At 35.2% G+C, this 12422-nt stretch overlaps 4 protein-coding genes across 4 annotated transcripts; 3 read left to right on the top strand and 1 right to left on the bottom strand.

Moving 5' to 3' along the window:
* Positions 1 to 957: 957 nt before the first annotated feature.
* Positions 958 to 1905, bottom strand: LOC139840748 (uncharacterized). The gene has a single exon (XM_071830997.1). The coding sequence runs from the start codon at positions 1903 to 1905 to the stop codon at positions 958 to 960; it is 948 nt and encodes a 315-aa protein (XP_071687098.1).
* Positions 1906 to 2336: 431 nt separating this feature from the next.
* LOC139839804 (anthocyanidin 3-O-glucosyltransferase 2-like) lies at positions 2337 to 3954 on the top strand. Its single transcript, XM_071829965.1, has one exon. The coding sequence runs from the start codon at positions 2435 to 2437 to the stop codon at positions 3905 to 3907; it is 1473 nt and encodes a 490-aa protein (XP_071686066.1). The 5' UTR covers positions 2337 to 2434; the 3' UTR covers positions 3908 to 3954.
* Positions 3955 to 8294: 4340 nt separating this feature from the next.
* On the top strand, positions 8295 to 9866 carry LOC139844385 (10 kDa chaperonin, mitochondrial-like). Its single transcript, XM_071834604.1, has 4 exons — positions 8295 to 8434; positions 9061 to 9201; positions 9301 to 9440; positions 9624 to 9866. Exons 2-4 carry the CDS (start codon positions 9097 to 9099, stop codon positions 9670 to 9672), a joined length of 294 nt encoding a protein of 97 aa, XP_071690705.1. The 5' UTR covers positions 8295 to 8434; positions 9061 to 9096; the 3' UTR covers positions 9673 to 9866.
* Positions 9867 to 10055: 189 nt separating this feature from the next.
* LOC139903976 (uncharacterized) lies at positions 10056 to 11833 on the top strand. The gene is made up of 2 exons (XM_071885903.1): positions 10056 to 10374; positions 10490 to 11833. Exons 1-2 carry the CDS (start codon positions 10308 to 10310, stop codon positions 10936 to 10938), a joined length of 516 nt encoding a protein of 171 aa, XP_071742004.1. The 5' UTR covers positions 10056 to 10307; the 3' UTR covers positions 10939 to 11833.
* The last annotated feature ends 589 nt before the right edge of the window (positions 11834 to 12422 follow it).

Below are 12422 nucleotides of genomic sequence, written 5' to 3'. Positions count from 1 at the left end.
TTATACCAATTTCATGGCGTCTTACACTTTTTTAACATATTTATTGGTCGAAGGTCTTTTCGGATGCAATTTCTCTATTAATCGAACAATGAGAGTGGAGGACTTTCTCTACTATTCGAGTGTTTCAATGTGAGTGGAGAAATAATTTCTCTTTATAATAGGATAAGAGAATGATCGTCTACATTTTATCTTATTCATACCTCACTTCTTTTTAATTGAATTTTGTTATGCAGATGCTTTGACTCTGGATTCTTGGGTTAGGATCCCACCCGGATCAACAAAATTCCAATAGAAATAACCAATATTTTTTGTTGGGTGATGATTCTTCCACCACCAAAATTTTACTATACACCACTAAAATAATTTTCTTGATAATTTTACCCTTTTAAACTTAATTCATCCTTTTAAATGTCCTATAGTTAAAACTCATGTAACATAAAATAAGAATTAAACGTTAAATAACTACATGAAAAAGTGATGGGTAAAGAACATTCTGTCCTACTATTTTTACATTACAAAACTCCATAAACATATATATGCGCCCATGTATACAAAAATCCGTCAGATTCAAATATATTTTATTTTTACTTATAAACGTGTGATGATAACTTAATATCAAGATGTTAATGTAGAAGTATAAAATACCTTATAAACATATTTTGTTAGAAGAATTGAAGTTGAATAAAATTACAAATAGAAAACTATGCAAAAGATTTATTAAAATTAGCAATAACTAGTAGATAAGTACGAATAAAAATAAATTAGCAATATTTTTTTTTTTTTTTTTTTTTTTTGGTAAAGGGTAAATATTTACCCGGTGAAATTTTATAAAGCAACAAATGAAAAGCACAAAACAGTTTAGCAACATCACACTAAACTAACAGCCTGGCCAAAGCCAACACCCAAAACCAAAACAACTATAACATCACTACAAAAAGCAAAACAAAACAACCAAAATTATGGGATCTTCCACTTGTCTTTCATATGCTTTGCTTGATCGGTGTCCTTCCACTTGATCGATAGAAGCTTCAACCTCACAGTCGACATAATCACTTTAACCACCTTTTCATGATTCCGTTTTCCACTTCTGAAAAATCTACAATTCCGCTCTTGCCAAATGAAGTAAATAGCCGCTGAAAATAACAATTTCGCTACGATACATTTCGCTGAATTTCTTGTAGCAGTTGGTAATATAGCAACCAAAAAGTCTTTCCAGCAAGAACCTGTAATATCATATTCGATATGGCTTCTCATCACATCCCACACCTTAGCCGAGAATGGACAAGAGAAAAATAAATGATTATGAGAATCAGGTTCCACCTCGCAAAGAGAGCAAACCAACGGATCACCATGAGTCATCTCCCATTGACGAAGCTTGTCTTGAGTTTTTAAATTTTCGCCCATAGCTAACCACAACATAAATGAGTGTCTAGGAATACAATGGGTAAACCACACAACCGGGAACCATGGCACCTTGGGCGATCTATCACGAATAGAATTCCACACTCCACAAACAGAAAAATCAGTCAAGTTGCCATCCCAATCTCGCCATTTGAGAGCATCTGGACGAGGCACAAGAATGGGCATCTGGATATTATTTAAACCTGGGTAACGAGACAACCATTCAGGAGGACATTTCCCATCACACTTATTAATTAACTCACGAACAGTGCAGTTGTGATCAAGCCCACAAGAATGAATATCACGATGAGAAATCTCAATAGGCCCATAATCTGACCAATTATCATGCCAAGCAGACACTGAATTCCCATCACCAACTTGGTAAATAACATATGGACGTATCGTATCCCGAATAGTTAATAACTTTCTCCACCCAATACTTACATCAGACAATACAGGAGCCCCCCAAATTTTTTTACCATTCAACCGATACGAGTGGATCATAAATTAGCAATATATGAGAGGTTAAACAGGACATGTGATTCCATTATTTAAATTTATATATTATTTATATGATACATATGATATATGATCGAAGATGAAGAATTTGAGAGATTGGGTAGCAGCAGCCGTTGTATGCGAAAAGGGGTTTTACATTAGGGCAATTGAAAAGAAAATTTAAATTAGGATAGTAAGGGTAATATAGTCAAATATAATATGTTAGTGGTGAATGGTAAAACTTTAGTGGTGGAAGCATAATATTTTTTTTTTTTTGAAATAATAAATTAAATAAATCTGGTGTGAGATTAAATGCGGTCCACCAATCACGAAAAATGGGTCCCAATTACTTTAATTGTTTATAGATTGACAATTTAGGTCTCAGAAAACTAAATAAATGGTCTGTGTGGACATAAAATTTAACGTGCTAAGTTTTACTACTGCCAGCAATGAAATGACATCAGCTGAGCTGATATTATCTATAAGGTATACAACTTAAAAACATAAACGTAAAGGCACTTCAAACAAGCCATTCATGAACCAAAACGAAATGGCGAATACAATTGCAGAGCTCGTATTCATCCCTGCCCCTGGCGTTGGCCATATCGTGTCAACCGTGGAGGTCGCAAAACTACTGGTCAACCGAGATCAACGTCTCTCAATAACCGTCCTTATCATTATGCCTTTCAAATCGGGTTCTGACTCAGCTATAACAACCTACATAGAATCATTAGCTACCAACACTCTGACCCGTATATCCTTCGTTGAACTCCCTCAAGACGAAATCGGGCCACCACGTGACCCGAAATCTCCCATGACATTTTTCAGTGATTACATCAGCAGTCACTGCAAACATGTAAGAAAAGTAGTGGCTGACATGATGAGTCAACCGGGTCCGGGTCGGGTTGCTGGGTTCGTCATCGATATGTTTTGCACCAGTATGATTGATGTGGCTAATGAGTTTAACGTTCCAACTTTTGTGTTCTTTACTTCTAGTGCTGCTTTTCTTGGATTCAAATTATATGTTCAGACACTAAACGATGATCAGAGCAAAGATGTTTTCGAGCTAAGCCACTCTGACACTGAGATATCGGTTCCGAGTTTTATCAAACCGATGCCAACAAAAGTCTTCCCTTCGGTTCTTCAGATTAAAGAAGGGCTCGATTTTGTTATGTCTTCTGCTCGGAATTTGAAAAAGGTTAAAGCGATTATGGTTAATACATACTTTGAACTTGAAACATATGCTATTGAGTCGTTGTCATCTGACATCAGCATCCCGCCGGTCTATCCGGTAGGACCCATAATTTCTCTCAAAGGTGAGTCTGGAGCGAGGAAGCAGGTCGATGATGACATCATCAAGTGGTTGGACACTCAACCACCTTCCTCAGTGGTGTTCTTGTGTTTTGGGAGTATGGGATGTTTTAACGAACCCCAAGTGAAGGAGATTGCGCGTGCTTTAGAGCAGAGTGGTTGTCGTTTCTTGTGGTCCCTACGTCGACCGCCATCAGATGAAACATCGAAAGTCCCTGGTGATTACGAGGATCCGGGAGTGGTATTGCCAGAAGGATTTTTGGAGCGAACCGAGGGAATAGGGAAAGTTATCGGGTGGGCCCCACAGGTGGCGGTGTTGGCACATAGTGCGGTAGGTGGGTTTGTGACTCATTGTGGGTGGAACTCGTTGTTAGAGAGTTTGTGGTTCGGGGTACCAATGGCAACATGGCCGATGTACGCTGAGCAACAAGTTAATGCATTTCAAATGGTGGTGGAATTAGGATTAGCTGTGGAGATTAAGTTAGATTATAAAAAAAATTTGTCCGATATTAATGGTAATGTCGTAGTTACAGCTGACGAGATAGAGAGTGGGATAAGCCGGTTGATGACGGATAGTGAGATGCGAACGAAAGTGAAAGCGATGAGCGACAAGAGCAGATCAGCAGTGGCAGAGGGCGGTTCGTCTCATGCATCTGTTGGCTGTCTTATTCAGGACTTCATAAGAAATATCTCCTAAATTTGCATTTTGTGAAGTTAACTAAACACATATATCAAGTGCTATCAAGGATTGTAAGTACTTTATAAAAAAATTGAAGTGAACTGCTTTAGGGTATGCTTATGATTATTTTTAACATTAAAAACACTAAAGCACACCCTTAGTCCATCTTGTTATTCTAAACTTATACTATGTATAATGGTGGGCCTAATCATTTATTTGAGTACGTCAATATCAGTTGGTTGATGGTAACATATGCATTTAAAAGACAGAGTTGCTTAATGAAATGACAACAGAGCAATGAATTTGTTACTTGAAAATTGAAATAGGAAACAAAGATGATCAAACATGTACACTTCAATAACATGTTTGTGCATTCTTAGACCATATATAACCATGTACTACTTTTATCCGTTAGATTAAATGGACAAAACTGGTGAGAACTGACAGAATTTAACGGGTCGTCATTCAGTTGCGTCAGTTGAACTTGTGACGCAAAAAACAAAAATCGTCACTTTTTTCAATCAATCACTGATTTTTCTGATTTAATAAATATATATTTTCTATAATTAATTTACTTTTTCCACTCAATTTCCAATTAGATTTTACCACATTACCTTACCCAATATTTGACACAAAAAACTGACACCACGGTTAAAAAATGTCAGAAACTGATATTGTCATGTCACAGTCAGATTGCACTTTTAGGATAAAATGTGCACTAACTGCCCGTGACGTCACAATCACCATTAGAAATGGTCTTATTGTTATTGCGTTTTTTGTTTCACCTTCCGAGTTCTAGTGAATTGCATAACTATGAAACGATGGAGATTCGGATACGCTACTAACAACATTTAAATCAACCAAGTCCGTTACAGTACAGGTGAGATCGAAAGATAGACATGAAAACGGTGTTGTTTCTCCTTTAGTCCTTTATATGTTTATTTTATGACAACATGATACTAATGTTAGAGATGCATGTAAACAAGTTGGATTTTATGTATCTTATTAATGCTCCATTCCCAAATGGTTGACAAAAAAACATCATTGAGATCAGTGTTGTAAAAAACGGTCGAGACATGCGTCACAACGGTTTTACTATGCTACCGTCGGAGGAGATATGTGAGGATGGTTTTTAATAGTAGTAATTGGATAATACTTGGTGTTCGGTTTGAAAGTTATGATTTAAAACATGGTATTAAAGCAGATAGTGATAGGTTTATGTAAACGTAACCATTTCGGTGGGATTTTATGAGTTACACTGCAAAAAGAAATCGACTCCCTCTCACAAGTGTCACTACCAGGCTCGATGATACGAAATGGGCATCGTTCCAGCTTTGGAATGTTATTCGAACATCGATGGACGACGTTCTTCCACTCTCGACGTTCCAAATAACATTTCTCATGTTGTTCTAATGCACTATCTTCACATGAACGTTTTTATTATTTTTACTTTCGTTTTTTTTTATCATATTCTTTTGCTTTATATTTGAATTTGAATGTATAGTTGAAGAAAATGAAGGATGGACAGAATATGAGCTATTGAGTCTCAAGGGTTGATCAGTTAACTTAGAATCAATTTAATTAAGATTATAATGCTTAATTATAATATTTGAACAATAACAAATGCGAAAATAAAAATTGAACAAATGATATATCAATAATCGTATGTATTATAATATTTGAATACAGAAGATACAATTACAAACCATCGAAGTTTGACTTGAGTGGTATGGGGGTGAGATTAAACTTGGGGTATTGTCAACCCAGGTTCGATTCTCAATCCAAGCAGAGAGTTTCCAACATTTGATGGTACTGCCAACATCAATGCGATCTGGAAAAGGATTGGGGGGGGGGGGGGGGGGGGGTTTCCCACCCTTCGATGGTACTGCCAACATTTTCGCAAATTGGTTTCCTCCTAACCCGTGGGTGGGTGACAAATGAGAGCATTCGATGTTGATATCACCGATCAGAAGAAGAAGAAGAAGAAGAAGAAGAAGAAGAAGAAGAAGAAGAAGAAGAAGAAGAAGATACAATTACAATCGTATAGCAAGGAATGAGCTATTAAATATTGTGTCTAGACTAATCTATTTACACTGCAAAGACTAAATTACAATAGATGATAATTTCTTATTCCCGAAATCATGGTACAATCCCATCATATGTGTGATCTCATTAACTATACTTGAATGCATCCACAATCTTTATTATATTCATAATTTGACTTTGTAAACGCACTTCCAGTCGTAGACTCTTTCAATAACATGCCCACGTAAATAGGAAATCTGGTTTTCTTCAAATATCTGGAAAACACAGATAGTCTGGCAAGCATGAGACTTTCTTTAGACAGTCTCAGCAGCTGAAGAATGATTCTCCTGTAGATGTCTCTATCTTTGCTGGTAGGTTAAATCCCAATCATTCTCGTGAATGTTTGATCGACCTTTTCGGTAAGTTCGGCTTTGTTGGTGATGCTAAATGTTGGTCGGACCGCAAATACGCCTTTGTCATGTTCGATCCAAGCCAGTTTGTTGGTGCAACGATTAGTTCGTTAAATGGTTCGACTTCTTTTCGTAAAACCATTTTGTAGGTAGGCTCATTCGGTCTCAATTCCATTTCGGACCTCGGTCTACCTATCTTACAGGTAAAATTGCTCCTGATTTCAACGTATACCTCGATGATCTTTCCTTTACTGATGTTGATTCTTAGTGGAAGTCAAGTGTTTTGTACTGGATAAGGAACCGATTTGTAATGCTTAATTGGTTAATTATTTGACTTTTCGGAAGGTCCTTGCGAATAAGGTATGTTTTGGGGTGTTTTTGAATTCGTTATGTTTTGTTCGGATAAGATAGTTTCCTCTAGCTAATAGGTGATGGTTCTTCTTCTCCTGATGGTTTTGTGAGCATCTATGCTTTTGTTGACCGAGCATCACACCTTTCAGGGCAACATGGTTCTGTTAGAGATATTAGATTATGCCGAAGTATAATACGTGGGCTTGGGTCCATTAGGGTTAATTAGAGATTAGGATTAATATGTACTCTATAAATATCGATTTGATAATGAATAATAATTGACGGATTTCACAATGTAAAAAGAAAAAAAAAACGCTATGGAAAATAAGTCAAGAAATCTGAACTTTGTAAACGATATCAGTTTATTTAATGCGCCAAATAAGAAAAAAAGAGTTACTTATGATTATTTGTTAGCGTTTTTTTTTCAATATTAGCATTTTTTCTTCCAGTCCGAGCTTTCTTGATTTCACCGCTCGGACTGCAAGGAAGTGTTAGAGAAATTAGATTTGGCCCAAGTCCAATACGTGGGCTTGGGACCATTAGGTTTAATTAGAGATTAGGGTTACTATGTACCCTATAAATATCGATTAGATAATGAATAATAATTGACGGGTTTCACAGTGTAACAGGTTCTTCCAAGGACTTGTAAAAGACTAATGATTCTTTCTGTTTTTTCTTATGTGTTTATTTTATACAAACAGCTAACATATTCTAATCATATAAACATAAAAAGAGACAACACCAATAATCAACTTACAAGACAAGAAACTGAGGATGAAAACAAACAAACAAACAATAACTGAGTGGGTCATATATCCAAGAGTATTGGTCATAAGAGACGTTGGTTGACTTGAAATTTAAATAATTTATGTCACTTATTTTGAAAAAAAAAAAATATGTTTATTAGGTTGATTAAATGATTATCGTTCATGTCTTTGTCAAGATCGGAGCAGGGAACAAGATTTCAACATTTTCAGTAGTATTATTTTTAAAATGACCGTTTCATATACTTGTAGCCCAAATTGTGCTTAGAAAGCCCGGAAGTTACTGGGCTAAACATCATATCTCTTTTATTAAGAAATCAATAAAGATACCTTTACATTTCAAAGTATTTAACAATATATCCCTAGAATCACGAAATTGCAAAAAAAAAAATCCCTGACCACGCATCAAGCACAGTGCGTGTTGCTTGGTCGGTAATTCATTTCTACGACATCGTTCAAGGTTACATGCAACTCGCACCAAGCACAATGTGTGGTGCGTGGTTGTTGATCATTTCTTAGACATTGTCCAAGGTTACACGTAACTCACACCAAGCATCAAGCACGATGCGTGGTGTATGGTGCTCAGTGCTTGGTTGTTGATCATTTCTATGACATCATCCAACGTTACACGCAGCTCACACCAAACACCAAGCACAGTGCATCGTGTTTGGTCGTTTATTCATTTTGTCTAAGGTTACAGGGAACTCGCACCCCACATCAAACACGGTGCGTGATATGGAGGTATTTTTGCAATTATAAAAATTTAATGGCATATTATTTTACACTTTGGGATTTAGGGGTGTTTTGAGCAATTTCCGTTTTGCTCCTATTTATCTCTCAACGTGAAGGTACTAAAGTGCCATTAAGTAAAAATAAAGGGGCCAAAAATTCACTTACGAATTAATTACACCAACTTCTTAAGAAGATCGATCACTTATTTCAAAATTTCATCAACGGCGATTCTTTGCAGCTTCAAATCACTCGTTTTCATTCATGTAAGTTTATCTATACGTGTCAGTATTTTAAATCTTAAATGATGAGTTAATCCTCATTTTATATTTGTTACTGTTCACGTTTTGTTTTCTCTGTTTTATATTCGTTTTCACTACTAATTGGTGCGTCTGATTTTGTATCATGTTTGTAACTTTCAATATCATTATATATACGTATATCTGGAGCTTTAAGTATAACTTTGGGGTTTAATTATCATGTTTATTTGTTGTTTTTGGTTCTATTTGATATGCACTCCAGCTGTTCGATAAAATGTCTTAGTTTGTTGCTACGTGCTAATTTGATTTTGGTGCGAGTTTTAGGTCATATGAAAGAGGCATTCTGACTAAGGACATATTAGATTAATTAATGTTGGTTGGTGCTATATGTGAAATTTTAGACAAGTACAGAAAATAGTCAAAAGTAACCTTGAATGTCATTGTAAATGTTAATAATGGATTATTTGAATGAGTTAATTCTTATTGTATATTTGTTACTGTTCACACTGTGTTTTCTCTATTTGTCTTCCTCACTTTCACTACCAACTAGTGTGTCTGATTTTGTTGATTTAATTATATGCTCTTCATCTCCAAACGTTGATCGTAATTGCTTTTCTACTATCTTAAATCAGATCGGTATTAAAAGACGATCGTTTGTTCCTTAAGCAATGGCGAAACGTTTAATTCCATGTCTCAACAGAGTATTGGTGGAGAAAATCGTCCCTCCGTCTAAAACCACGGCTGGTATTCTCCTACCTGAGAAATCCTCCAAGGTAACTTCAATAATTTATAGTTAATTCACTTTTTGCAGCATTATTTGGTTATGTATTATGTATGTAAATTTATCATTGATTGATTGTATAAATATGCAGTTGAATTCTGGTAAAGTTATTGCTGTGGGACCAGGAACTCGTGATAAATCCGGTAATACAATTCCGATTGGTGTAAAAGAAGGTGATACCGTTTTGTTGCCGGAATATGGTGGTACTGAAGTTAAGCTTGGTGAAAAACAGTAAGGCTATTTTTAATTATTACAAATATCCTAGATTCAATCTGATATACATGTAACTAGTAGCTGTAAAATAATCTCTATTCTATTAAGTTATTAATAGTGATTACTTATTGGTGCAAGTGTTTTTGAAGTTCTTCAACTTGACAATATCTACTCTGAGAGTTACATCCTTGTTTTATGCAGGTATCATCTATTTAGGGATGAGGACATTTTGGGAACTTTGCATGATTAAATGATCAGACCCGGAACTTGTTCTTCAATGGGATTCAGTTTGGCTATTCTAATGTTATCTTTGAGATATTTAGACTGATTGATGAGTTGCATGATTTTTTTACCAATTGATATATTTATTTCGAGGTTCAACAATGCTGGTATGAAATGATGCAGTAACATTTACTGAAGTACTTCTCTACCATTACTATTTTTTCTCTACTTCTCCGTTTCCATGTTAAAAACTTCATATCGTCGATTTTTATCTCAGTCAGATCATCAATTCATCAACTGCAGTAAATAAATATAAATTCAAAATCTTGTACATTAAGAGTTTGTACACCATTTAATTTTTAGACAAAAAAACCCTAATCATCCCTGTGTTTTTATATTTCTGCCCATATCATCCCTGTATTAACAAACTGTATTAACAAATGTGCTCAAATCGTCCTTAATAGGTAAATAAGGTCCCAATTTAATCCCTTGGTAAACGTCTGTTAAGAATGTCCCGTTAGTTGCATACCATGTGATAGTCACGTGATTTGAAAAAACCCTTTCATATTCGATCAGATTGTATGTATATACTGTTTCATTAATATTCGTACGTTCACCTTCCATACACAACTCAGTCGATCCTGTCTACAGCATACATCATCCATGGCAGATAATGATGGTTGGTTTAAGAGACCCGATGTCTGTGATTACGATTATCATGATGTCTATGGTTAGTTTCTATTCGAAATTATCTGTTTGAAATTATTGTTTGATAAATATTCTTTGGTTTAAAGGTTACTGTTACATTGATTCATCTTGTTTTTTTTTCTTTTATTCTGTTTCAGATACCTATAAAGAACTTTTTGCCATCAATGTACATCATCATGGTCAATTCATCTGTAACCCTAAAAGACAATATGTTGGTGGAATGTTGAATCCATTTGATTTTGTTGAATGTTTTACTTTTTCTATGGACAACTTAAATGCAATTATAAAGGAGATTGGTTTTTCTGGTGGTGAAGCTATGTATTATCATTTTAGAATACCTTGCATTGATTTGGATAATGGATTGTGTCCTTTAGTTACAGAACATGAACATGATGTTGTTAAGATGTTAAGTTACATTCCTAAGTATCAATGTATTGATGTGTATGTTGAACATGGGTTTACATGTATAGGAAGAGGAAGTTTGATTGATGAAATTGATATCGAGTTTGCAATAAGTGAAACTGTTAGTAAGGGTTTAAAGTTATGTGAAGATGGTAGTGAAGATGGTAGTGAAGATGATGGATAAGATTATGATGATGAGATTAATGATCTAGAGTTAAAACCACTCAAAGTAATTGATACTGATGATGTAAATGCTGAAGCAGAAGGTGTGGACTTTGATGATTTTGATTGTGGAAATGAGCGTGACAAAGTGGATATCGAAAGAAAGTTGAGGTTGAAAGACATAAGATCAATTAATGAAGATGAAATAGTGAAAGTGTGTTATCACAAATTTTATGTTGGGCAAGAATTTTCAACTACAAAAGAAATTAAAGATAGGGTAAGACTACATGCAATTGAAACAAGAAGGGATTTGAAACCAGTGAAGAATGATTTGATGAGAGTAAGAGTTAGACGTTTTGGAATGGTAGTAGACAACAACGGCCAGGCTATTTGCCCTTGGACTTTACATGCTTCAAAGGGTAAAAATCATGACACATTGATTGTCAAGACCTTACATGAAGAACATACTTGTCAACAAAAGAGGAAACTTAAACAATTATCATCTGCTTTATATCCAAACAAATTGGTGAAATCCTAGTAGCTGATCCAGATCTTAAGGCATGTGCAATTTAAGAAATCATGACCACAAAATATGAATTGGGGGTGAAAACGATGGCTGCATATAGGGCCATGTCAAAGGCTAAGAAAGTAATTATTGGTGACAACGTGAAACAATATTCAAGACTTTATTGCTTGGAGTTGCAGAAAATAAATCCAAACACTACTACTGTAATAGAAGTACATGGAAAAGTAAAACATGTAAAAAGTATGGTGTGATGGAACATAATTCAAGGGGTTGTGGAAAAGAAGGTGCAAGTAAAAGAAAAGCAGGTTCAAGTAAAGGAAAAGCAGTTGCAAGTAAAGGAAAAGGAGCTGCAAGTACAAGTCAAGGTGTTGCAAGTCATGGTGTTGCAAGTCAAGGTGTTGCAAGTCAAGTAATTGATTAGGGTCTATTGAAGCCTTTAAGTATTTTCATTTGTTTCTATCATTTTGAATTGTTATCTGTTTTTCAAGTACTTGATGAATTGAATGTAGTTGATGAATTGCAATGCTTTAATTTGTTGGTGAATTGCAATGGAATTTTTAAGTCTGTTGGTCAATTGCATTGTTTGAGTGTTGGTCAATGTTGGTCATCTATAATTTACATGTTTTCAGTGTTGGTCAACGTTGGTCAACTGTAATTGATAGGTTAATAGTGTTGGTCAACTGTAATTTACATGTTTTCAGTGTTGGTCAACGTTGGTCAACTGTAATTGATAGGTTAATAGTGTTGGTAAACTATAATATGTAAGTTTTTAGTGTTGGTCAACGTTTGTCAAATGAAATTTGCAAGTTTTTAGTGTTGGTCAACTGGATCTGTTGCATGCTTATTGTGTTGGTCAAATGAAATTTGTATCCGAGTTGCACCAAATGCAGTTGCACTATGAAATGGTCAATAGCAGTTTGAACAAATGCACTATGTAATGAGTTGCACCAATGCACTATGTAATGAGTTGCACCAAAGTC

The sequence above is a fragment of the Rutidosis leptorrhynchoides genome, chromosome 4 (genome assembly GCF_046630445.1).
Source record: "Rutidosis leptorrhynchoides isolate AG116_Rl617_1_P2 chromosome 4, CSIRO_AGI_Rlap_v1, whole genome shotgun sequence".
Taxonomy (NCBI): Eukaryota; Viridiplantae; Streptophyta; class Magnoliopsida; order Asterales; family Asteraceae; genus Rutidosis; species Rutidosis leptorrhynchoides.
The sequence above is the reverse complement of the archived record's forward strand: the minus strand, read 5'-3'. Positions and strand labels throughout refer to the sequence as shown.

Excerpts from the sequence above, each read along its gene's own strand:
- LOC139840748 (XM_071830997.1), bottom strand. The coding sequence starts at position 1,905 with ATGATCCACTCGTATCGGTTGAATGGTAAAAAAATTTGGGGGGCTCCT.
- LOC139839804 (XM_071829965.1), top strand. The coding sequence starts at position 2,435 with ATGAACCAAAACGAAATGGCGAATACAATTGCAGAGCTCGTATTCATC.
- LOC139844385 (XM_071834604.1), top strand. The coding sequence starts at position 9,097 with ATGGCGAAACGTTTAATTCCATGTCTCAACAGAGTATTGGTGGAGAAA. Across the intron at positions 9,202-9,300 it reads TACCTGAGAAATCCTCCAAG|TTGAATTCTGGTAAAGTTAT; the intron begins GTAACTTCAATA and ends ATAAATATGCAG. Across the intron at positions 9,441-9,623 it reads GTTAAGCTTGGTGAAAAACA|GTATCATCTATTTAGGGATG; the intron begins GTAAGGCTATTT and ends TGTTTTATGCAG.
- LOC139903976 (XM_071885903.1), top strand. The coding sequence starts at position 10,308 with ATGGCAGATAATGATGGTTGGTTTAAGAGACCCGATGTCTGTGATTAC. Across the intron at positions 10,375-10,489 it reads CGATTATCATGATGTCTATG|ATACCTATAAAGAACTTTTT; the intron begins GTTAGTTTCTAT and ends ATTCTGTTTCAG.